General features: G+C 44.8%; 2 protein-coding genes across 2 annotated transcripts in view; one reads left to right on the forward strand and one right to left on the reverse strand.

Annotated features, from left to right (window-relative positions):
* The window catches only part of LOC120392530 (killer cell lectin-like receptor subfamily B member 1B allele C), a 126,081-nt gene that overhangs the window by 15,425 nt on the left and 85,991 nt on the right, over positions 1-24,665 (reverse strand). The window lies entirely within an intron of this gene.
* LOC120392513 (killer cell lectin-like receptor subfamily B member 1B allele B) lies at positions 11,285-22,313 on the forward strand. The gene is made up of 6 exons (XM_039517316.1): positions 11,285-11,452; positions 17,398-17,512; positions 17,887-18,000; positions 20,129-20,283; positions 20,739-20,848; positions 21,699-22,313. Exons 1-6 carry the CDS (start codon positions 11,285-11,287, stop codon positions 21,817-21,819), a joined length of 783 nt encoding a protein of 260 aa, XP_039373250.1. The 3' UTR covers positions 21,820-22,313.

Genomic DNA, 24,665 nt, shown 5'->3' on the forward strand with positions numbered 1-24,665 from the left:
GCACAGGCTGTGCTGCCTCACTGGAGGTGTCAGGAGGCCGAGCTCCCGCCTAAGTCCCTGCACAATGCATGACCCAGGGCAGGTAGGTGTTTGCCCATCTAGCTCACAGACAGGGCCTGATCTGGTAAGTGTGTTAAGAGGCTGCCTCCCACATTGGCTCCCATTCACGCTGTGGGCAGTACTGGAGGTGGCAGCAGCACCCACCCTATAACTATTAGCCCGGTGGGTGGAGCACTCACCTGGAATGTGGGAGACCCAGGTTCAGTTTCCCTCTCTGCCTGAGGGGGAGAAGGGATATGAAGAGGGGTCTCTCAGGAGTGTGCACCAGCCACTGAGCTATGGGATAGGCTGCTGGGGAGAGGGTCCCTAAGTCTCTCCTGTAGAAGCTGTTGCACTGTGGATAAATAAATATCCATTGGAGCAGGGGGACTGGACCATGAGTCTCCCACCTCCCGAGTGGGTATCCTAACCCTTGGACTACACAGCCTTTTATTCTCTTTCCCCCAGAGGCACCGACCTGATGTGCTGTGGGGTGCTCTGCCCCAGGCCCCACCCCACTCCACCCCTTCCCCCAAGCCCTCTCCCCACCCTATCCCCGCTCCACCCCCACCCCACCTCTCCCTGCCCATTTCCATCCCCTCCCCAAAGTGCACCCGCCCTCGCTCCCAGTGCTGCCTGCACGCCACGGAACAGCTGATCCAAGGTGGGCGGGAGGCGCTGATCAGTGGGGCCGCTGGTGGGTAGGCGATGGGGGGAGCTGGCTGGAGCACCCACCATTTTTTCCCGTGGGTGCTCCAGGGCTGGAGCACTCATGGAGTTGGCGCCTATGCTCTCCCCCCTTCACCTGCTCCAAAGGCATATGATAGGTGAGTAAGGATCTGAATGTGTTCTCCCTTTCCTTCTGTCCATGCACTGGGGGAAAAAGACCTCAGGAGCAGACCGTATTTGCATAGACACACTTACTTTGCCAAGGTGATCAGCAGGCAGACCTGCTTTGCCAAAATGACCAATTCTTGCTGTTTTGAGTTAAAAATCACTTTAGTCTTGAATGTGGCAGTAATAAAATGTTGTTTTCCTTCCTGTATGACTGAAGGGCAGCAGAATTGTTGAGGGTCACCCTAACTGTAACCTCAGTAGCTAAGCAGGGGGTATTGATGTCACATGCTAGTGAAAGTTGGGGGAGATAGATGAGAGTGAGAGCTTCTTCAGAGTCTTATATGGTGGTGGCAAGTCTGTTTAAAGGGTGCTTTTGGACAGTTTGATCCTTTCCCTCTAGTGTTTAAAGGCAGCATGTAGCAAACTCAGCTGAGAGTCTTTGTTTTTGTTCAGTGGTCACTAGAGGTGAAATTGCTGATTAATAGGTCTAAGGGGCTGAACCTTAGACCTGGCCTGGGGAGAACTACCTGGTGAAATTGCTAAGTGGTGGAGCCTCAGAACATGACATTGCGGCTAGAGGCAGAGGCAGCAATAGAGACGGGGTGAGCAGCAGCAGCAAGCAGCAAAGCAGTGGCAGAGGCTACAGAGGTCAGCAGCAGAGGTACTGATCAGTCCCCCCTTTCAGGGGTGGGAATGAGCCATGTGGACACACCCCTGAATTCTGGGACTTTGCTGACTTCGGACAACGAACTGTGAGTGGGGTGCAGCAGAGGGAAAGGGGAGTTGTGTGTTAAAGGGACATTCACCCATCAGACTTCCACACCACAAGCTGGGAAACTGAGGCAACTGACACTGCCCAAGATATTGTGGAACAGGTGGTTACTAATGGTTTGAATACTTTTGAATTACTGTTGCAGTGCTTTCCCAAAGAAATGCTGAGTGACCTCTCCCTTTTATTGAAAGTGTTTGTCATATGCAGACTCAGTGCTTGTGAAGTGTTGCCTCTTAGAGGTGCCCAGGGTGGTGTTAAGTTTTCCCAGATTACTGGGTGGGGGCTTGAGCTGGTTCTCTTTTGCAGTGTTTAGAGGAATCCCTAGATACTGAAACTGGCCCTTGTTCCTGCCAATACCACCTGGCAGAAGGGTACAGATATATTTATAAAGGGACTTGAACTTATGTACAAAGTGTGTCCCACCTTCAGGTTTATTCCAGAGTGTCTCTCTCTCACGCTCTGCCCCAAAAGCGTTTGATGTATATCCCTGGGACCTAAACATATGTACAAAGTATCCAAAGCGACGTTGCTACTTGGCTGCTAAATATGTTGTTTCATGCATGGCAGCCAAAATCTGTGCATCCAAACCAACACTTTTATATATGGATTGGAGAGAACTACGTGATTGACATGAGCAAAGATCCTCTGCACATCACACATGTTTTTCATGTACAAATAGTTGCATGCAAAGATATTGTAACCGTAAGGACTTTTTTTTTTTTAAATGGCCGTCTTCTTCTGAGAGCTTTGCCTGAACAAGGCTTGGGTTGTATAGTATGTGTCATGCTCTGCTGAACAGCAGTTCTCCTGGGGTGAAATGTGCTGCTGAACAGTGGACAGCAACACTGCACGGTACTTTAGGACAAGAACTGAAGATGATCAAGGTAATAGCAGGTTCACTGCAGTAGTGCCTGGGGACCATCAAGAGATGGATGATCCAGCGGTTTAAGGTGCGTTTGTAGGGCGTGGGCAATCTGAGTTTAAGTCCCTGCTCTGCCACAGACTCCCTCTGTGACCTTGGGCAAGTCATGTAGCCTCTCTGCGCTTTGGTTCTCCAGCTGTAAAATGAGGCTAATAACCCTGCCCTGCTTCACGGGGGTGAGTGGGGATAAAGATTTTGATGGGCTATGATGATCATGGGTTCCATATAGGTACTTACGATAGGTAGAATGGGCCCCCACTATAGCATGTGTTGTACAAATAGAGGTGATTGTCCCTGTCCCCAAAACTGTAACAGTCTAAATATAGAGGCCAGGGAATGGGCATAACAGAAAAGCAGAGTAAACAAATGTGATGGCTTGTAAATATCCTGCTACTGCCCCAATTATTTGGATGGGAGATGGATGGCAGGAGAGAGATCACTTGATTGTTGCCTGTTAGGTTCACTCCCTCCGGGGCACCTGGCATTGGCCACTGTCGGTAGACAGATACTGGGCTAGATGGACCTTTGGTCTGACCCGGTACGGCCGTTCTTATGTTCTTATTCCTTGGATGGTATTTAGTTAGGAGGGGATTAGCTGCTGAACAGACAAAGGAAGGGGGCTAAGGGGCATAGGAGAGGGAGAGGGAGGGAAGAGCAGAGGGGAACATGGAAGCCTGATGGGGTGAGGCTCAGGGGAAGACAGAGGGGAGAGGAACATGGAAGCATGATGGGATGAGGCTGAGGGGAAGGGAGAGGGGAAGGCATTGGAGCAAACCAGTCCCTGCTGTAGCACTTGTTGAGGAAGCTTCTGCATCTGCTCCTGCAGGCTACTGTCTCTTTGGCCTCTGGGACTAGTTCCTCCATGGACATTTTCTTTCCCCAGATCATGGCTTGGGGTGGGGGGTTGCTGCTGTATAGGTCCTAGTGCTCTTGTAGGTTGAGGTGGGAGAGATGCTCCTGCACAGTTCTGTCTCTAGAGGTATTGGGGGAGGAGGGGAAGAGAAGGGGCTCGTTCCAGCTGGGCCCCACCTCTCCCCCTTCCCTAGCCCAGTGTGTCAATACCTGCTGCAACTGCTTTTGGATCTGCTCTTGCTGTCCTTCGTAAACATGAATTGCAATACTAATGGGAGTCACTGTTTATTTTGGGTTTTTACCTGCAAACCAGGGAAGGAAAAGGTAGGAGTTCTATTATCTTTCAGTAATACTATTGTTTTTAAAAGGTAGAGATGCTTGAGATTAAGAATCTCTGTGGTGTTCTTTACTGGACTACAACAGTTTCCAGAGATGATAGATGTTGGTCTAAACTTTTTAATGTTGTCCCTCTAATTCTGTTTTTTATTTTGTATTTTCCACGAGAGTGGGTGTCACAGCCCACACCGAGTTAAAGATAGCCCTGCACAGTTTTCAGCTGTTTGCTTGCTGGTTTGTACAAGAAAGGAAACTGAGCGTTTCATCAGCACAATTAACACTTCAGACTTCTGACACCACAAGCCCCTGAGCCCAGCTACCTTTTACAAAGAGTTAGGCCCTGATTCTGCAAGCACTTCTGCTTGTTTAATTTAAAGCATGTGCATACTGTTCTTCATGCCAGTGGGACTGCTCACATGCGGAAAGCGAAGCGTCTGTATAAATGTTTGCAGGGTGAGAACTTGTTTTGAAACCCACTGGAGAAAACTAAACCAGATGACAATTTTTTCGCACTTCTGGTCACCAGACGGGTGCCATAATGATTAACAGCGAGCAAAGTCTCTTTTGTGCATCATCCTGTTAACCACAAATTCTTCCCCCTTATTGGCCACCTGCTTTTGCTAAACATCCGCATCATTTTTGCACTAATTGCTCTGCTCATTTAATACATGTTCCCAGACCTCACGGTTTTGCTGAATAACTGCACAGTTTTGTTTTCAACTTTATGCTACTTACTCTAATCCAGTGGTGTCATTTCAGAAATTTTTTTGCGGGAAAGGGGGAAGATTGTGTCAGCATATAGAACGTTCTATGCGATTATGTTCTATCCTGCAAGGTTGGGGAGGGGGAAGAGGAGCATATAGACTTCTGAAAAGTTGGGTGGGGAGCAAACCAAGGCTGGTGCGGGGGTGTGGGGGCAACAGCCCCCTTTGCCCTAGGTCAAATAACGCCCTGATCAAATGTTCACCGTAAAGGATCTTAAAGTACCAAAATACTTTACATACAAACACTCCCCATCATATTGCTTTGTGCTGTAGAAACCTGCACGTTTGCCCTTCCTGCCTCTTGCTCACTTTAACTGCAACTTTACTGTTACATTAATAGTACAGGTCTTTTTGCGTCTAGCCTGAGATTTCAAAGCAGCCTGCGGGAGTTAAGTACCCAGTTCCTATTGAATTTCAGTGGGATTTGAGTGCTTAAATCTCAGGCGCGGATGAAATCTCCTATTTTTTTAAAAGGAAACACCATTGAGTGAAACATGAACGTGCATTTCGATGTAGTATTTTGGAATAAAACTTTCAGTAGATAATACTTAAAAACATCCCAGGGTTGATGGAGCAGTGGCAGGTTCTGTGGTCACAGTTAAAGACAGCAGACAGTGCCCTGTGACACGGAGACTTGTACCACAACAGCCCGTTCAGTAGTTGTTGCTGGATAGCACTGAAAGACCCTCCCTTTCATGAGAACAAATTCACTCACATTTTACAAGCAACAAAGAACAAAACTGGGAGATTTTCATCTGAGCCTGAGATTTAAGCGCTCGAATCCCACTGAAATTCAAGAGGAATAATTGGGTACTTAACTTAATGCATCGCATTCAGACTCCTTTACACTGTCTTTGAGGTATTTCAATTACTCTGCTTATAACAACATTTTTTTCATCCTCCTTATCGGTTTCACTGATCCGGAGGATGCAGAGTAAGAGGTCTTTTTACAAAATGTATCTGAAATAACAGAATTGTTATATTTAGTGATCACACAGGAAAAGGGCACAACATTAGTCAGTCGTCAGGCAGGATTTGGTCATTGCCGAGGCTTCTGTGGTATAGATTTCTTGGAGGTGACACAAACACCAGCCTACAACACAGGCCTGAGGTCAGAATTTGAGGCTGTTTATTAAATAAAGTATTTTTTTCTTAGCATATCGGCCTATGGACACACAACACATTATATTGGTGCAATGCACTAGAGAACCTCAGTGTAAGGGTAGCAAGCTCAGGGCACTTCATTCCCCCTCTCCTTGGGCCTGGCAGCACTCAGGAATAACATGGCTTCTGTCTTATGAAAGAATGATACTTGCCACTTCCCTTTCTGTTAGTGATGGACAACAATCCCACCTGCAGAATCGGAATGGGCCTCTTTGTGAGTGAAGTTTGAAAAATTGTTTCATTTCCATTCCTCATCCCCCTTCCTGCTTCCATTTTAAGCCCCCTATGCACCTTCTATACTGTCTCCTCTCCTTTCTCACCTGTCCCTTGTTCTCCTGCCCTCTTCTAGCTGTAAATGTCGAAGTGCAGAAGCGAAGGAGGGAGGGAGTAGAGCAGCTAACAGAATGTTTTTAAAAGCATCAGGGCGGCTACGCTACCGCGCTACATCGGTGCAGCTGGACCAATACAGCTGCCCTGCTGCAGCGTGTCTGGTGAAGGTCAGAGCACTCTCCCTTTGGCATAATGACTCCACCTCAGCGAGAGGTGTGCACCTTGTTGGTGGGAGAGTGTCTCCTGCCCACATAGCGCGGTGTAGACACCACTTTATGTTGACGTAACTGATGTCACTGGGGGGGGGTGGCTTTTTCACACCAAGTGAGGTAACTTACATTGACGTAAGCAGTAGTTTAGACAAGCCCTTTATGTTTATATAGTATTTTAAACATTTAAAAAAGAGACGAGAGCAGTGGTCCCATCTTCATATTCCCCAATCCATTTTTAAACAACCTTAACTCTAGAGCTGGGTGAAATTCTTTGGCCAAATCTATTTTTTAATTAAAAATGCAGATTCAGGGTGAGTGAAACATTTTGTGAATTCACTACATTTTTTGTTACTTTTTGGTTTGCTGTTTTATTTTTCAAATTTTCGGGACAGTCCGTGAACTGAAAATACAGTTGTTTGCACAGCTCTCCTCACAGCAGCATCAGTGGCGTAGGCAGGTGGAAGGAACAGGCGGAGTGATCCCCAAAAAAGGTGCCACCCACTGCGGCGCTTTTACTCACTTGGTGGCATTTTTATTGATGGGGCGGAGCTCCGGGTCTTCGGCAGCACCTTGGCGGCGGGACCTTCATGTGCTCCATGGGTTTTCGGCGGCATTTTGGTGGTGGGTCCTTCAGTGCCGCTGAAGACACCCGGAGCTAGTGAAGAGCCCGCTGCCGAAGTGCCACCGAAGACCCGAAGCGCTACCGGGTGAGTAAAGGCGCCAAGAAATTTAAAAGGCGCCACTTGTGCTCAGTGGGAGAGCGGCCACTACCCCGCTCCCCTCCTAGCTACGCTACTCAGCAGCATCCGAAGAATACCCACTTTGAAACAACCCAGTTCATCTGAGCCAGGTCTGGAAATACAACCCAACCCCCTATTCTAACACCAGACGGTGCTGCTTGTTTCCTCACCTGACATGCTGAGTCTTTTAAAGATTTGGCCATTGATTATGATGCCTAATTACGACATGAGATGTCGATAAACTTTGATATAAGGAGTAAGGGGTCAAATTCTCAGCTGGTACGAATGGGTACAGTGACATTGACTTCAATGGAGCTTTGGCAATTTACATCAATCAGTAATCTGAGTCTAGCACTTCCTTATGTGTGAATTATATATTTTTATTTCAGTCTAACCTTTTTGCAGATCCACCTAGCAAATAAAATTATAGGTCTGACAGGGACCTCAAAAAGTCATAAAGTACTGAGGCAGGACAAAATCAACCTAGACCATCCCTGACAGGTGATTGGCCATCCTGTTCTTAAAAACCTCCAATGATGGGAATTCCACAACCTCCCTTGGAAGCCTATTCCAGAGCTTAACTACCCAGAGAGTTAGAAAGTTTTTCCTAATGTCTAACCTGAATCTCCCTTGCTGCAGATTAAGCCCATTACATCTTATCCTACCTTCAGTGGACAAGGAGAACAATTGATCACTGTCCTCTTAATAACAGTGATATGGGAAAAGAGGAGAGATGTAAAGGACCCCTGCTAAAGGTTGTGTTCTGCTTCCCTGAGTTAGGGTCTATCACCCATAGACACAGCGACAATGACACTTTACTAGAATTAAAGGTGAACCAAAGAGAGTTTATTAACATAACAATGTTAGGTAAACAAGGATAAAGCAATAATAATAATAACTTGGTGGTCTGAGAAACAGAGGGCTTGGAGCCGGTCTTACTATTCCCCAATACAGACTATGGACTAACAACAAGATTAATATTTTACAGATGAGATGACAATCAGAACAAGGAAAGCAGGCGTGTCCATCTGGTCTGCCACAGCTCCTGATGAGGTGGATCCAGACCTTTGACCGTGTGATGGATGAACACAGGAGGAACTTGGATCAGTTGGAATGATCTTTCAGGTAAGCAGGCCCTCAGGTAAGTACTGATGATGGTACTTGTATCTCGAAGACTGCACAAACACAACTGACACGAGGTGGCTCTGGGCGGACAGCACTCGGTGACTGGCACGCAGGGTTTATATACCCAGCAGCATCTAGGCAGATTAGCCAGGTCACGTGCTCAGTCTTTTCCTGCCACACTTGAAAAGAGCCCCAAAAGCGTAACAAGCAGGAACCCCAATATGGCCCCCAAACAACAACATATACAGATTCGAAATGGCGACGACAGGAAAAATTTCAAAATAACAGTAAATGACAGCAAATGACCATAGAACCTTACAACAGCTCTCAACATATTTGAAGACTGTTATCAGGTTCCCACCCCACAGGGTTCTTTTCACAAGACTAAACATGCTCAGGTCTTCAGGGTCGAGTGCTGGTTTCTTGAGGATTGAGTAAGCTATTGCTGTCGCAGCCCTTCAGAGATTCCATGGCCAGAAGGGACGACTGTCTGACCTCACACGGTCGAAGGTCTGGATCCACCTCGTCTGACCTCCTATAAAACACTGGCCAGAGACCTGCCCCAAAATAATTCCTAGAGCAGATCTCTTAGAAAAAAACCATCTGATCTTGACTTAAACATTGTCAGTGAGAGAGAATCCACCACGATGCTTGGTATGTTGTTCCAGTGGTTAATTACTCTCACTGTTAAAAATGTACGCCTTATTTCCAGCCTGAACTTGTCTAGCATCAACTTCCAGTCATTGGATCATGTCAGACCTTTCTCTGCTGGACTGAAGAGCCCATTATTAAATATTTGTTCTTCCTGTAGGCACTTCTAGACTGTAATCAAGTCACCCCTGAACCTTCTCTTTGTTTAGCTATATAGATCGAGCCTCTTGAGTTTATCACTACAAGGCCTATTTTCTAATCCTTTAATCATTTTCATGGATTTCTCGGCACCCTTTCCAATTTATGACCATCCTTCTTAAATTGTGGACACTGGAACTGGACACGGGATTCCAGCAGCTGTCACATCAGTGTCAAATACAGAGGTAAAATAACCTCTCTACACCTACTCTAGATTCCCCTCTTTATGCACCCCAGGATCGCATTAGCCCTTTTGGCCAGTGTTGCACTGGGAGCTCATGTACAGCTGACTATCCACCATGACCCCCAAATCTCTTTGAGTCACTGCTTCCCAGGAGAGAGTCCCCTGTTCTCTAATCATGCCCTGCAGACTTTGTTCCTAGCTGTATACATTTACATTTAGCCATATTAAAATGCATATTGTTCGTTTGTGCCCAGCTTACCAAGTGATCCAGATAGTTCTGTATCCGTGACCTCTCCACCAATTAATCTCCCAACTTTATCAGTGATGATTTAATGTTTTCTTCCAGGTCATTTTTATTAATGTTAAATAGTGTGGGTCCAAGAACCAAACCCTGCAGGACCCCGCTGGAAACAGACTGGCTGGATGATGATTCCCCATTTATAACTACACGTTGAGACATATCCATTAGCCAGCTTTTAATCCATCTAATGTTTGCCATGTTAATTTTATAGCTCTCTAGTTTTTAAAATCAAAATGTCACTTGGTACCAAGTCAAACGTAAGTATGTTACATCAACACTATTACGTTTATCAACTAAACTTGTAATGTCAACATAAAAATGATATCAAGTTATTTTGTCAGGATCTATTTTCCATAAACCCTTATTGATTAGCATTGATTATATTACCTTCCATTAATTCTTTGTTAATAGATTAATTAACTAGTCCTGGTAAAGCTCCCCCTGCTGGACACTCACCAGGTTTCTGTGGTTGGGTCCCATCATGCTAGACCCTTGTGCTGTAAGCTACCTGACTCTGAGCAGGCCTCAGCACGCTCTCTCTTTCATTGGCTTCTCTGGCATGCTCCCTGGACAAAGACAGTATGTCTATTGCCCCTTCATGGCAATGGGACCTTGTGGTCCAGTTACCCTAGGGGCCCAGGACCAGTACTGACCTCCACATAGACATCCCAGTAGCTTAAGCACTTTTCTCCAGAGGTCTGACCTTAATGGCTATTTGGGGTTACAGTTGACCTCTCCTGCGAAGTGTGATAGTTGAAGCATGTAACACAGAGGCTTTGCAAATGGCTCCCAAACCAATCACTGTTCTTTTAGATAGCTCCAGAGATGTGCAGATCTTGTCAAAACACTAAAACATCTATACACCATTCCTGTTTCACTTTCCTCACCATGCTGGAGTGTTTGTCATGATGTGGGGGAGTATCCTTTCAGTTCCAAGTACCCTCCTCTGTACCTCTCTCCTGATGACTTCTCCTCTGGAACATGCAGTCTGCTCTTTCCTCCTGCCTGCTTCTTTTGACCTTGGCTGGTCCCACAGTCAAAGAAGGTCCCCTCTGCTACAAAAGCATGCCTCTCTATTCCTCTCTCCTGCTCAAACTTCCTCTGTCTCTGAGTCCCTCTGAGTCTTTGGTGAAAATCACCACCTGGTTTCTTTGTTTTCCTGTTTGTGGACTTTCTATTCTCCAAAACCCACTCCCTTCAGACCATCTGGGTCAAACTGGTTCTCCCAGATCAGACAACCTCCTTAGCATACCCATAGTTTGGTCAGAGACCAGATATTATGGTTAATTATTTATTTTATTTATTCTATAGGTTCTTCCTGACCATGGAAGGAAAGGAAGAGGGGGTGTTATACATCCTGCCAGACACACTGAAGCATTTAGTGATACAGCAATTTCATAAAATTAACCAAAGTTTATAAATTGTACATAGACAGGTTCCCCAAATCATCTCAATTGCATTTTTCAAGGAATTTGGCAGGTTGATTCTCCGAAGGAGGTGTTGATTATTTCCATGAATAGTGGGCATAGCTGTTCCCTACCTGACTTGTACTAGCGAGGAGGGGCATGGATCTGTTTCACAGGTTGTATCTCTAACATTTTTCAGGGCTTCTTGAGGTTCAGTATGTATGATGGGGGCAAACTCAGGGCTGGTGGGGTGAATAATACAATCTGGTGAGCAATGGAATTTTCTTTCCCAGTCAGCTCCATTCATACATATTTGATTGATCTTGTCAGTGAAGCATGTCGACAGCTCTTCACAGCAGTTGACGTCTGGGTCTGATGTTTGGGCTATGCAGCCTGGATTGCTTAGCCAGTTCACCGTGCAAAATAGCTCCGTTGACTATAATTCTGCTGCATGGATCTTGGAGAATCAGATGGGTTGTTTTGCCTCCTTTACTGCAGTGCTGTAGTCATTAGGATTTCTGTACAGAGGGGCAGATTTGCTGCAGTAACAGGAGGGGTACGAGGGATGGACAGAGAAGTGAGGAGGAGACACCTCTGGAGCTGCAGATTTATCAACCAGGTAGTTAATAAACTAATGTTACTAGCAAGTGCTACGTGAGATGTAGAGATGCCGGCATTACTGCATAAGACCAGTTTCCTCCAACTGTACTTCTTACTTGTCAGGTCACTGTGTGACTAGGAAACCTGATTATTTTCCTGTGGGCAAAATTTCTGCAGAACCTTGGCTGACTCCTACAGTCCAGGGATCAGACACAGGGGTCTGTCCTGTGCAATGCTGAGCACCCTTTCCTCCCATTACTTCAGTAGGATGTCACTCAGTGCCTTGTAGTCCTAGTGCAACAGAGCAGCTTTTCCCTGGGTCAGGTGCAGGTTGCCAAGGAAGTGCTATTACAAGAGTCGGAATATCTCAGAGGAATGGTACTAATGCTGCTATTGCAGGTTTAGCCATTGGCCTTCATTTAAGTCATGGTGGTTCTCAAACTTTTGCACTGGTGACCCCTTTCCCACACCAAGCCTCTGAGTGCCACCACCCCCTTATCAATTACAAACACTTTTTTGTATCTTTAACACTGTTATAAATGCTGGAGGCAAAGCAGGGTTTGGAGTGGAGGTTGACAGCTTGTGATCCCCATGTAGTAAGCTTGCGACCACCTGAGAGGTCCCAACCCCCAGTTTGAGAACCCCTGATTTAAGATAAGTTAAGAAAAGCCCTGGCTGGGATGATTTAGTTGCAATTGGTCCTGCTTTGAGCAGGGGGTTAGACTAGACACCTCCTGAGGTCCCTTCCAACTCTAATCTTCTGTGATTCTATAATCACAAGTCCCCACTTAAGACAAAGGTGGACGTGAACACTGTGTGGGAGAAGGCTCCACCGTGTATTGTTTGGCCAGAGATATATGTGTGTGTGTATGTGTGAAGAGAAGCATGAGACAGAGCAGAGAGAGTGAAACCGGGGGTGGAGGGTGAGAGGGGAACAGACGCAGCCTCAGCAACAAGCCACTGGGAGCATGGTTTGGCCAGAGGAGTAGCCTAGAGAGAGGATTTGGGTTGGAAAGCTGAAATGAGTTTTGGACCTGTGAACAAGGACACTGGCTCCTGTTTGGTTCCTCCTGTGTTTGGGGAAACAGGACTTTGTACATTCTTTGTAAATAAGATTGCATCAAAGGTAACAGACTCCGTCAGCAATTTCTCTTCCTAACTGGAACAACCCACAGAGCTCCCGACTTTGAGCAGACAGTCAGGTTAAAAGGGGTAACAGTGTAGAGCCTGAATAGAACAGCTAGAGAGGGGGGTATGACTGTCCCTAGTGATGAGATAAATTAAAGACATCTGTCTCCAATGGGAAATATGAATTGTAATTAAAAAGTTCTTATTTTTCAATCTGTTTTCCAGTTTAATGTGATGATAAGAATTTCTCATCTTAAAATGTCCAGAGCTTCTGAACCAAACATAACAGGGAGCAGCTTTCTTTTAATATAGGAAAAATCAACAGTTCATCTGATCCCAGTACCAGCTCTAATGTATTGAGAGAATGTCTCAGATTAGCTGGTGCAATTGTACTTCAAACACTTTATCTCTAGTGCCTGGATTTCTCTCTTAGCTTGCTAGGAAAGAAGAAAGTCAAAACCTTCTGATAGACACTTCCTCTTACTGGATACGTCTGTCATCTTGGCTCATGCATAAATATGAGGCAACTCTTAGACAGTCCGCCTTCTTGTACCCTCTCATCTTCCTCTGCACTTGCCATGGCTGGAGAAATAGTATATGCTGATTTAAACATTCCTGGAGCTTTTCCCACTTCAAAGTCACTGCATCCAGCTCAGCACCCCAGTAAGTGTATTTAGCTTCTTAGTTTTGTAGTGGTAGGCTCTCTTTTTTGGTTTGGATTCCACTTTTTTGTTTTTTGTGGGGTTTTTTGTATTTTTTTGTTTTTACAGGTAGCACAGATATTTAAAGAAAGATTTTTCTAGAAACAAAGAGCAGGTGGGAGTCTCTATGTTCCATTTTTATGTTAGGACTCAGCAAATATGAGGTAATTTACCACCTGTCAGAACTAGGAACTGAATCTCTTTAATGTAATATTGTGAATTTTACTTTAATGTTAATACAAAGTGTCACAGAAATCTTCAGATCTACTGACAGTCTATACATGCAAATTACATGTGAAGAACAAGACAGCTTTATTTTATGGCATTTTTATACTTGGGGGTGGATATTCATGCTGTATTGAAGATGCAGTACGTAGTATAGTGGGGTAAGTCAGAGGTAAAGAGCAATGCACGGGTCAAGGCTTGGGAAGACTGAACACAAGGAATCTGGGAGACTCATTTCAGTGTCTTTCATTTCTTCTTGGAGAGAACCTTATATCACACGGATCAAGGAGAAAAGATTGGATTTGGAAAATTGCTGAGAAGTCAGTGCAGAGGGTCATGGAGGTGATTCCACATGGTGAGGGAAGTGAGGAGAAAAGGATTCATGAAGAGGCAAGTAGGGAGACTGAAGTCTAGTATCCCAGGTTAGGAAATAGGTGAGGAGAAGAGAAAGAAATGAAAGGCAACTTGGTCTATAAAGGATGAAGAAAACAGCGGGGGATGCAGCTGGGGGTTGTACTGGTTTCTGAATAGACCTGGAAAGGGAGGATTTGTGAGGAGTCAAGTCATTACACTTCAGAGCAATTAAACTCTGGACAACTCTTAACAAAGATGATCACAGTAGGAAGAAGAGGAAGAAAAATAATAGCTTTCAGTGTTCCAGGAATAATGAATATACAAGGAACTGGAAACTAAACTTAAAAGGATGTAAAATGTAAATATATAAATCATAGTATAATTTTTTACAAGACTCTCCTGAAAAGGTTGGTATCTGGAGATAAAAAATCCTAATAATATAATAAAATAGTAAATATATTAGCTATTTTCAGAGCATATTTTCTATAAATAGAGTCAGGCTACTAATGAGAGGCCATTTTAGATGACTATTATGCTGTTAATCTTAGAATCAAAATATATAATGCTGATATTTCAGTTGACAAGCAAATTAAATACTAATCGTTCAGATATTTTATCACTCAGTCTGTGTATAGTACAGTATATGCAGGATTACATATAAAAAGTTAAAAACCATTACTTAGTTTGCACAGTGAAGCATTCAAAAGTTAGGAAATGCCAGACATACAGTTGCTGTACAACCTTAATTCTGCCTCACTGTGCAACCATCTTGTGTATTCAATGAGGCAGGGATCCTTTGGAAAAAAAGTAGTCTTTAATTACATGGACATACATTGTCATAATGGATATGCACAAGGGAGCAGAGATAAGTTTCCTGAGGCAACTGTAAATCTGGCATTTCTTAACTTTTGAGTGCTTGACTTTGCAATCTAAATAACATTCTTTTGAGAAAAAACAATGAGAGGAGTCCTTATGGCACCTTAGGGACTAACAAATTTATTTGGGCATAAGCTTTCATGGGCTATAACCCACTTCATCAGATGCATTATAGCCCACAAAAGCTTGTGCCCAAATAAATCTGTTAGTCTCTAAGTTGCCACAAGGACTCGTCATTGTTTTTGCTGATACACACTAACATGACTACCCCTCTGAAATCATTCTTTTGGGAGTTTTCTTTGTATGTAATGTACTAGATTTTTTTTAAAGGAAAAGGGTAAAACCAAATTCTGTTATGTGCCCCTGTAGCAACCCCCATCATGTATTTTCAGCAAAGTTGAAACCCTGAAGCTTCAGCATTGCAGCACAAACTGCTACTGCTTGAACAACAAGACTAATTTAATTAGCTGGCTGCAGCAAAAGACTTATCACAGAGGGAGGAAATAGACCCCTGGGTTCAGGTGTTGGTTTGTGGTATGGCTCTTGGGGGAGCCCAGTCCATGCCAGATCTCTCTCCCTTCAAGCCTCCAGAGTTGGAACTCCTGTCCCTTGTAATGCACCCAGGCCACTGGGGTCATGAGCTGCGTCCCGGATGCTGTTCCTGGGGCTGGAAAATGAAAATGGGTTGCTGTGGCCAGGAGGTAGGTCCCTACACATGTCCTTTACTTTCCTTGGAAGCTGGAGCTTAAATTGTGGAGCCACAGTAGTTACATTTTTCAAAGAGTTTCTAATATAAGACAAATTTTTTAACACCATCTCTAACCTCCCTCTTCCCCTCCACATTTTATCCTGAAATTTGTTAATCTGGGGCCAGACAAGAATTTTATTTTTATTTTTTTGAAAATTTGAAGTCAATTTAACAAATCATTTAATTATTTTAATTAAACAGAAAAGCAGCTTTTTACTTTTTTAAAAATACACCGCTTTTTTGTCCACCTATGTCTCTAGAACATCTTGTTCTATTAAGGTCATACTTTTTTTTTATTAATGAGAACTCTTACATAAGATGGACTTTTATGAATAATGGGCTTCAGTTTTTAAAGTTACTCGAAGTTAAGTTCTTTGATATTGAAAGCACTGAGGTCTCCTGCCATGATTACAAACTCAGTGGAGCCTAGAGACTGTTACTTTTTTATTTTAAATTACATTTTTAAGTCTCTTGCCCTTTCCTCTTTGAAGACAGCCTTGAAAATGTAAAGTGATTTCTAAGGTTGTACTTCCTGGTGTTTTTTCTAATTTTTTTACAGTAGGAAAATATCAGAGCCATTTTAAAAGCACCAAACATTAGAATGTCACCATCACTTTCTTCCCTAAAATTTGAAAACTACGTGCAAATGTCAACATAGCAAGTTACTAGGAAACTAGTTTCCCATTCAAAGAATTTACTGTTCAAGGGATTTAAAAACTGAATCATGTTCAGAAATTATTCTGCAGATTTGAATAATGAAGTCAAGATAGTCACAATCTGCTTGCAGCTGTAACTCCTGCCCCAGCAGAACTCTAGGATTTGGTGGAAGCTCCATCAGCCACTGTCTGCTCCAATTCTGGTGCCTCATCGATCAGCACTGGCACTGGCTGAGCCAGCACCGGCCTAGCCTACTGTCCCTCCACACTGGTTTCTGAGACGATGACGTGTGGGGCAGTGATGCTTCCAGGACATGGAAGAGTCCCCATTTGGGGACACTACTATGCCCTTGTCCTGCATGAGAACATAGTCTTTGTGTAGTGTCACCTCCTGATGACTAGACAGTTTCAAGAGCATCTCTGCAGTGGAGCTGTTCAATGTTCTGCAAGCCCAGGTGAAAGAAAATGTAATTCCCACCAGTCAGGGAAATTCTGACAAATTCTACAAAGGACGTTTGGCTGACTCTTGTGCCTTTCCCCCTCATCTCTAAGAGAACAGGCCAGATGTATCCTGTCCCATTAGAAAAATGTCAGTTCCTTCAGCAACACTGTACCCCCAACTCTGTGAAGGTGTCAGTGGCCCAGGACAGGCCCAGAGCCTTGCCTTTGGCTCTCACAAACAGGGAAAGGAAAAGATTTGTCTCCTTTGGCTGTAGGGAATATTCCTCAGGCTCTCTAGGACTGCGAGTCTTAAGTTCCCAAGCAGTAATGGCCAGGTAGATCTGTGCTCTCTGGGATACCCTGAACCCCTCTTGGAGTCTCTTCCAGAGGAACAGAAGCAGGCGGCCTAGGGCACCAGTACTGGAGGGGCTGTACAATGGGTAAACATCCTCTTAACATAGCATATGATGCCTTGGATACCAATAGAAGGGTGGTGGCATTTTAGGGGCCTCAAGGCTGCAAACTCTGGGGAAAAACCCCCACACCTGGTTAATCAATAATCAGAAGGAAACCTCTTGCTTGACCGTTGATGTGAACTTGCTAACTAGTAAACATTAGATATCTTTGGTATTTTCTTCAGCTTTCCTCCACTTCCATCTAGTTGGACAATTAATGTTGCCCTTGTGAGGGTGATGTGTGGCCTCAGAGTTTTAAACTCTGAGCATGATCATTTTCCTCCTCATATTACGTGAGCCTGAACTTAATCCTTATCTCCAGCCGAGCAGCCTACAACAGAGAAGAAGTTTCCATGTTTCATTATGAATCTTTACACTAGATTTTGACTCTTGCAGAAATCCCTCAGTGCCCACGCTGGCATCGGATGGCTCTATGGCTTGGATGGGCCGGGAACATCATCCTGGCGGCAGCTGTGATCGCGCTTGGTGTTTGGGGTGAGTATCTCAGCACCACAGATTCATTGGCTCAGTGAATTCTCCTCTTCCCCTGCAATTCCATTTAGATTCTATTTTTTGGCCTCCAAAACATTTCTGAATAAATTACCAGGCATTTCATCACTGCCATAGACATCAAAAGTGTTACATAAACAAAGTAGAGTTGAGAGCTTGATACATGAAACATGCATTATTTGGCTGTAACAGCTCCACTGTGAGAAGTGCAAAAATGTGGAATAACCTTGCAATGGATAATGAGTCAGATTCCATCTCACGCTGCTTCTCTGTCCCCATTGTAACTCAATAGATCTCCCATGGTATTTGGTGAGTTGATACTTTTTACCTTCTCTCTTTTGTAACATGTCCTTGTGAAGGTCAGACTGGAAGAAAGAGAATAACAAATGGAATTGAATGTAATTCCAGCCTGAAGGATTCCCAGTCTTGTTCGAATCAAAATTTGTATCCAAAGCCAGACAACAACTCAACAGGTAACTATATCTGCTATTCTTTGCGCTCTTTGCAACGTTGTGTCCACCTGGAAGAACACTCCCTCCAAACTTGCTGATTGAAAATTCAGCTACTGTGTCACAATAACTTATACATAGCTGAGATGTGCCAGAGCTTCATCTTCCCGTCTTTATTTTTCTTGTCATTTGTTCTGTTTGATGGCTGCAAAATAAATACTACAACTGGCTGAAACATTTCTGATTCTTAATCAGAAAAGAGGGTTTTGTCAAATTTTATTTTTCATGATAAAATTTATTTTTCAATTTTCTGAAATTTTTCCAAAGGGGAAATTTTCAGAGAAAAACTAAATATTTAGTTTCAAAATCATGGCCTTTTCCCCACTTTCCTGTACATTTTATCTTTTCACATCTTTTCTCCAGTGGGGAGGAAAGCAAAAAAGGGGAAAACCCTCTGATAATTTGCCAGGGAAAATCCCACTTTTCAGGCAGCTCTGATAAATAAGTTTTCAGCTGTTTGTGCAGAGTAGTAGGAGTGATATCTAGTGGTCATTCAAAGTACTTCTAATGTGTACAAAACAAGCACATTTTATATCCTTTCACTTACCATTGTAGTGTGATCACATGTGGGATGAAACTTGCTGGCTGTTTAGTAGCACACAACATTATACAATACCACAGGAGAGGAAGTGAAAAACAATTCCAAATCCCAGGTAGTTTCAAATGTTTTTGCATGGTGCAGCATATTTTAACACAGAGCACCTAATGGATGCCTGCCTTCCCATGTGTAAACTCCCAGACCCCACCCTTCTCACCTCTCTTTTGCAATCCAATAACATCCCAATGGCAACAACAGAAGTTGCTCTTAGAAAAGTAGTACACCTCTACCCCGATATAACGCTGTCCTCGGGAGCCAAAAAATCTTACCACATTATAGGTGAAACCGCATTATATCGAACTAGCTTTGATCCACTGGAGTGCACAGCCTTGCCTCCCCGGAGTACTGCTTTACCGTGTTATATACGAATTTGTGTTATATTGGGTCACGTTATATCGGGGTAGAGGTGTACTGGGAAAGCATTACATGTAAGTGTAGCTGTCTTGTAGTGAGATACAGCAGCTGGAAACAAGGAGAAGCCGGGCACATCTGACTTGTCAGCTTTCATGGAGCACCTACAAGCACCTCATAGACCATAATTTGGAAATATTTGCCACATCCAATTGAAATTTCCAGAGAGATTTTTAGGGAGGAAAAAATGTAGTTACACAAGCTGGTAAATCCTCTGTTAGTCAAACAAGGATGCTGGGATTTTAATGATCACGAGTGTAGACACAGCCAGAGTGGGGCAGTGTCAGAGCTGGGTTTAGAACCCAGGTGTTCAGCCTCCCTACTCCACCACTAGCTAGCGCTGGCTTTCCCTATACTGACTTTTGAGGCACTGAGCACAGGTATTCAGGATATGCATTTGCAGATTATACATGAGGCTTGTAACACCACCTGGTAGCAGCAATCCAGGAAACTAAAGGCCCATCCGTCATGTGCCCTGAATGACACAGGGGTCTAGTGGAGAAAACTGGTATGTGACTATGTAATTACGGACTGGATCATAATGCATATGCACAAGGAGCCCAATAAAGATTGCACAGGCAACCTTAATTCTGACACTTCCTAACTTTTGAGTGCTTGACTTTGCAACCGCAATACTGTTCTTGTAAGGTGGTTTTGTGTGTGTTTGTGAGTGTGATCAACACGCAGCCCTCAGAGCTTCCTATGAGAATCCCTTACCTCCCTCCTACTACTTTTAAAGTGCTCCAGAAGTGGTTCAGCAGAGAAGGTGACAGTTTTGTTGTGTCTTTCATTTCAGCGGTTCGGTGCTCCTTGGGGGGAAATGCATTGTGTGATACTGAGCCTGTAAAATGTGAATGGTGTGCCCGAGCTTATGAATTCCTATTCACATTACAGCTCTGCCAGAGCACCTCTCTCCTGACCCACACCTCCAATGAGCCTTTCCTCAAACAAACAATGAATAAAGAGAAATGTCTTGGCTGAGAATGTTTATCGTTCGAAAGCCCTTCGTGAACACAGGGAAGCTCAGCATTGTTCAGAAGCTTCCAGCCTATTTAATGCTGCCTTTTCCATGTCTATTTCTAGAGGGCTGTGGGTGCAAACTGTGCCCCACTGATTGGCTGCCGCACAAGAACAAGTGCTATTGGGTCTCTAAAGAAAGTAAAACATGGAATGAGAGTCGTGAGGACTGCTCAGCAAAGAGCTCTCAGATGCTCATGATCCAAGACAAGGAGGAGATGGTACAGTAAATAAAAATGGCTTAACCCACCCCTTGAGAAGAAGTGGGTTTTTTACCCACGAAAGCTTATGCCCAAATAAATCTGTGAGTCTTTAAGGTGCCACCGGGCTCCTTGTTGTTTTTGTGGCTACCGACTAACATGGCTATCCCCTGATACTTGAGAGATGAGTGTCGCTAGATGTAATGTAATACAATGGGCTTCCAGCAAAACAACAATGCTCCAGCTGTATGACATTTGGCTTAAGAAAAATCTATTACAGAGCACATTAAAATATCATTGATATGTGGAAGGGAAGAAGGGGGTGAGACTGGGAAAGGGAAACATCAGAAATTGGGTTTATATCTATTGCAGAGCTGTGTAGCAGGTTTTCTTCTGTCATTTGCTGAGAAAGTAAAGAATCCAGAGAATTCTAGCAGGTTATATTCACCCAGACTCCTCCATCCTGTCACTTACAGGCGTATGTACTGAGTATTCCACAACTGAACCTGGTCTGGTTTGGACTGAGTGTTACATCCCCAGAGAGGAAATGGACCTGGGTGGACGGCTCCACATTCGATGAAACACTGTGAGTGTTCATGGTTCCTATTCTGGCTTTGAAACTGAGTGTGTTTTGCATGGTGCACAAGTGGGAACACAAGGTTAGTGCTCTCTAGTGCTAGCGGGAGCAGGGGCTGTCTGTGAGCCCAAGTAAAGTTAAACAGCAGGCAGAGTCCTCCCCATGGAGAGATGGTCAGTCTCAAGCCCCCGTGTGCTTGCAAGACCACAGGATAAAGGGGGGTCAGGCCAGGGTCTGTTTGGAGAATGGGCATGTCTGGGACGACACTAGTTTAAGCACAATCCTTGTCTTGCTGAAGAGGCACTTAGCTGTTCACGCCTATGTTAGCTCTCAGCTGTGCTATTTTGCCTGAGTAAGGTGGCCCTTGTCCAGCAATGCGCTCGTTAATGCAGGGTCAGGGTCCCCTCTCCTGCTGAGCAGCACATTTTACCTTCACCAAGGCTGCAATGGGGGTGGGGAAAGTGGCGGTATTTTCCCAAGCCCCGCCCACCAACTAAGCCCCACCCACTCCAGACACCGCTCAGTGCACATGGCACAATTGTACAAAATAGAACCACACAGGCGCTGTTGGGCTCCTCGGCTTGGCTCCCCAACAGTGGGGTTTGAACACACCCACGGGCAGTGTTGGTCAATCATTGTGGTTGGTTTTGCAAGTGGACAAGTGTTTTCCAGCACTGAACTGAGCCTCCCCAGCTCCTTCCCCACTCTGGGAGGCACGTTACTAACTAGGGCGCTGTAGAAAAGTAGGGATGAAGGAAGCTAGTTTGGAGACAGGCCACCGCTCCGAACGAGGGATAGCTGCTAAAGATCTTACTCATTAAAGCTAAACACCCAGTGACACCTGCTCTTTGTTCCCCAGGTTCCAGCTAACAGGCGCTGCAGAAAGGGAGAGCTGTGGGATGATCAAAGGGAACCGCGCTATTTCAGAAACCTGCACGGCTGTAGCTAAATGGATTTGTGAGAAAGTTGCCCTGAAATAAGCAGTCACGCCAGTGAGCTGCACTTGCGTAACTGAAATAGCAAGTGTCCTTGTTTATTTTCTAAAAGAAAAACACATTTGCTAATTAAAGAATTCTAAAGCCTCCGACAAACTCATTTTCCAAGGAAGCTCCATTCACTTGTTCCTCAGGAGCTGGGTCTGATTTCACGAGGAGCTGGCTGCCTCCTGGGCATCGTGTGTGAGCAGACACTCTTGGCTCTCAGGAACAGTTTGAAAATTAAAAGTTGTAAAGCCCCAATGTCACCACTGGAGACCTACGTGCCATCTGGCCACATCTCAGAAAGGCGCCGTTTTGAACATTCTTCCACCCTGCCCCACTTTCAGCCATAGCCTCTAATTCTATGGGAGATTTAGGGGAAGAAGCACCAGTTTGTATTCCCACATCTGGTAGCTGCTTACCATTTACGCACCCAAATCTGGGCACACAATAGTTCTCGTCACAGATCCACAGGGTCTGGTCTATGCCCAGCCTGTAACTAGTACCTTTACTGGGCTGGGCCTGGCCCGTGGCCTCCAGGACTCTGAAACTGGGCCCTCAGCAACCAGCTATTCCCTGCAGTGATTCCAGACTCCTACGGGAGGCTTGTGTATATTGTACCCCTGCAGCACCCACTGCTCGCAGTGAGTATTTGCAGCAACACCAGGCAGCCTTTTCAAAACAAGGTAACAATTTATTAGTCACCTGGCTACAGAATCTGTAAGTTCTTAGGGCAGCATAGGGAGGCAAAGGTTAAGGCCTGGTCCCCAGTGGCCAAGCCAGTGCAATCAGCCAGCCAAGCTGGTATGGGATCCATTTTTGTCTCAGTCTCCTTATCAGTCCCAAGGGCGAGATTCTCTGTCTCCCCAGAGGCCAGCCCTTCTCCCAGCCATCACCTTTCCCCTTTGTTCTCTAGCTGGGGCCTTTGTCCTGCTTCTCCTCCAAGATGTGACAGGGGAAATCTCCTTTGTTTTAGTTGGTGTTTGCTAGGTCTGAACATCACACCCAGTGGGGTTCCCAATTGCCTTTCCAAATTCTCCATTGATTTGGGTCAGTTTCTACCAGTCCTTGAATGACCCCTTTCATACCATCCCAGACAGCTGTGTGACACAAACACCTCCTGTATCTTAATCTGCCCCCAAGAGCAGATTTAACCCATTTGCACCCCATGGGTAGCAATGCAAAAGCACACAGGGAAACTGAGGCATGTAGGTGTCAAAATATTACAGGAAATGCCACTTTGTCTCAGTATTTGCCCCCGAAAACATCCTTGTAGGTACAGTTCTTTGCGTGCTAATCTACAGTCCACAGTGAGACCTCCCATTGGAAAATCTGATCCTAATCTTTGCAGACACTGCTCTGGGAATTCACAGGATTCAGAGCTGGCACTTGCTAGCCATTGAGAGTCATTGCTCTCTGCCCATAAACTGATCCTCCAGTCTGACCGGCCAGTTTTTCTGGTGGTGGGGGCAGAGCAGGGCAGTGTCACTGACTCACAGCATCTGTGCTATGCTCAAACCTTCCATCAGTCTCCTGCTAGTAACTACTTTAGGGTCCTGGACCCCAAGGATCCCCACTGTTCTGCAACAGCCAGACTGTAACCTCAGTGACTCTGAGACCGGAGCCTTGGGGTCCAAGCAACCCACTTGGCAGCTGAACTGAGGTAGGGTCCTGTTTAGACTTTCCTCTCCAGGGTGCAGTGCCCTCAGTGAGTATCTACAGCGACCCCAGGCAGCCTTTTCAACATAAGGTACCAATTCATCAGTCACCTGCAATACAGAAGCTGAAAGGCTGTAGGCTAGCATCAAAGAGGTAGTCTTAGGCCAAAGATCAGATGGGTCAGGGTCCCATGGGTTCACCATGCCTGCTTCCGTGGGGTCCACCTTTGTTCTCTACTTGTCCTGCTCTGACTTCAGCAGCAACCTCATGCCTTTGTTGTCCAGCCACATCCAGGCTCAGGTGCTTCAGCTTCCCCTTTGGCAGTGTGACGTTGCACTCCATAGGTTTATGGAAATATGCTTACGCGTGTAAATATAATGTAACTGGAATATGCTTTATGCAAAAGCTGTCTTGTAAATTATGATTACAGAGTTTATAATCCACTGAGTGTGGTCATCCTATTTGTATGAATGTATCATTCTTGTATCTAAAACTAGAAATATGAAATATTACTCTGAAGTCCTATTGTAATTATGCAAAGTGTGGGCCATTTATGGTGGCTTGGAATCTTAATGGTTCCCATTAACTAGGACAATTGATTGCCAATGGCTCTGTTTACTTGCAAAACTTCCTGGGTATGTGCAGGCCAGTGCTGGAAGGATGAAGGCTGGGGTCTCACAGGACATGTGACCATATCACATTGTCGAAGAAAAACTCAGTTCTCACTTCTATGTTTATCTCTCAATTAGTAAACAATCATAACAATCTTTATACCTTTCTAGCAGACCATGATTAGCATACTTGCAGACAGTAAAAGTAAACATTTGCATTTGTTTATACATTATCTTATTTGTCTGCAATACTAGAACAAAAAACAAGACTGCAACATGATACTGGAATCCATCTTAAACCTGGTGCTTTTTTATTTAGAAGGAGAGGTGGGAACCCAGAGAGAGACAAAGGATTCCTGCTTTGTGCCAAAGCTATAAAAGGGGGTGGAACAGAACCAAGGGGCCCAATCATGTGAAATCCCTTGCTTTTCACCTAAGATGCCTGGTGGAACTAACAAGGTCCTGGGCTCAGACTAGGAAGGAGTCTAGTCTGTGAAAGAAGCTTATTGGAACATCTCTGAGGGTGAGATTTTACCTGTATTCAGTTTCTTAATGTATTAAGCTTAAACTTGCGTGTTT

The sequence above is a fragment of the Mauremys reevesii genome, unplaced genomic scaffold (assembly GCF_016161935.1).
Source record: "Mauremys reevesii isolate NIE-2019 unplaced genomic scaffold, ASM1616193v1 Contig1, whole genome shotgun sequence".
Taxonomy (NCBI): domain Eukaryota; kingdom Metazoa; phylum Chordata; order Testudines; family Geoemydidae; genus Mauremys; species Mauremys reevesii.

Coding starts and splice junctions, on each gene's coding strand:
- LOC120392513 (XM_039517316.1), top strand. CDS start 11,285: ATGGATCTTGGAGAATCAGATGGGTTGTTTTGCCTCCTTTACTGCAGT. Junction 11,453..17,397: donor GCTGCAGATTTATCAACCAG/GTAGTTAATAAA, acceptor TCTTTACACTAG/ATTTTGACTCTTGCAGAAAT. Junction 20,284..20,738: donor TCCAAGACAAGGAGGAGATG/GTACAGTAAATA, acceptor TGTCACTTACAG/GCGTATGTACTGAGTATTCC.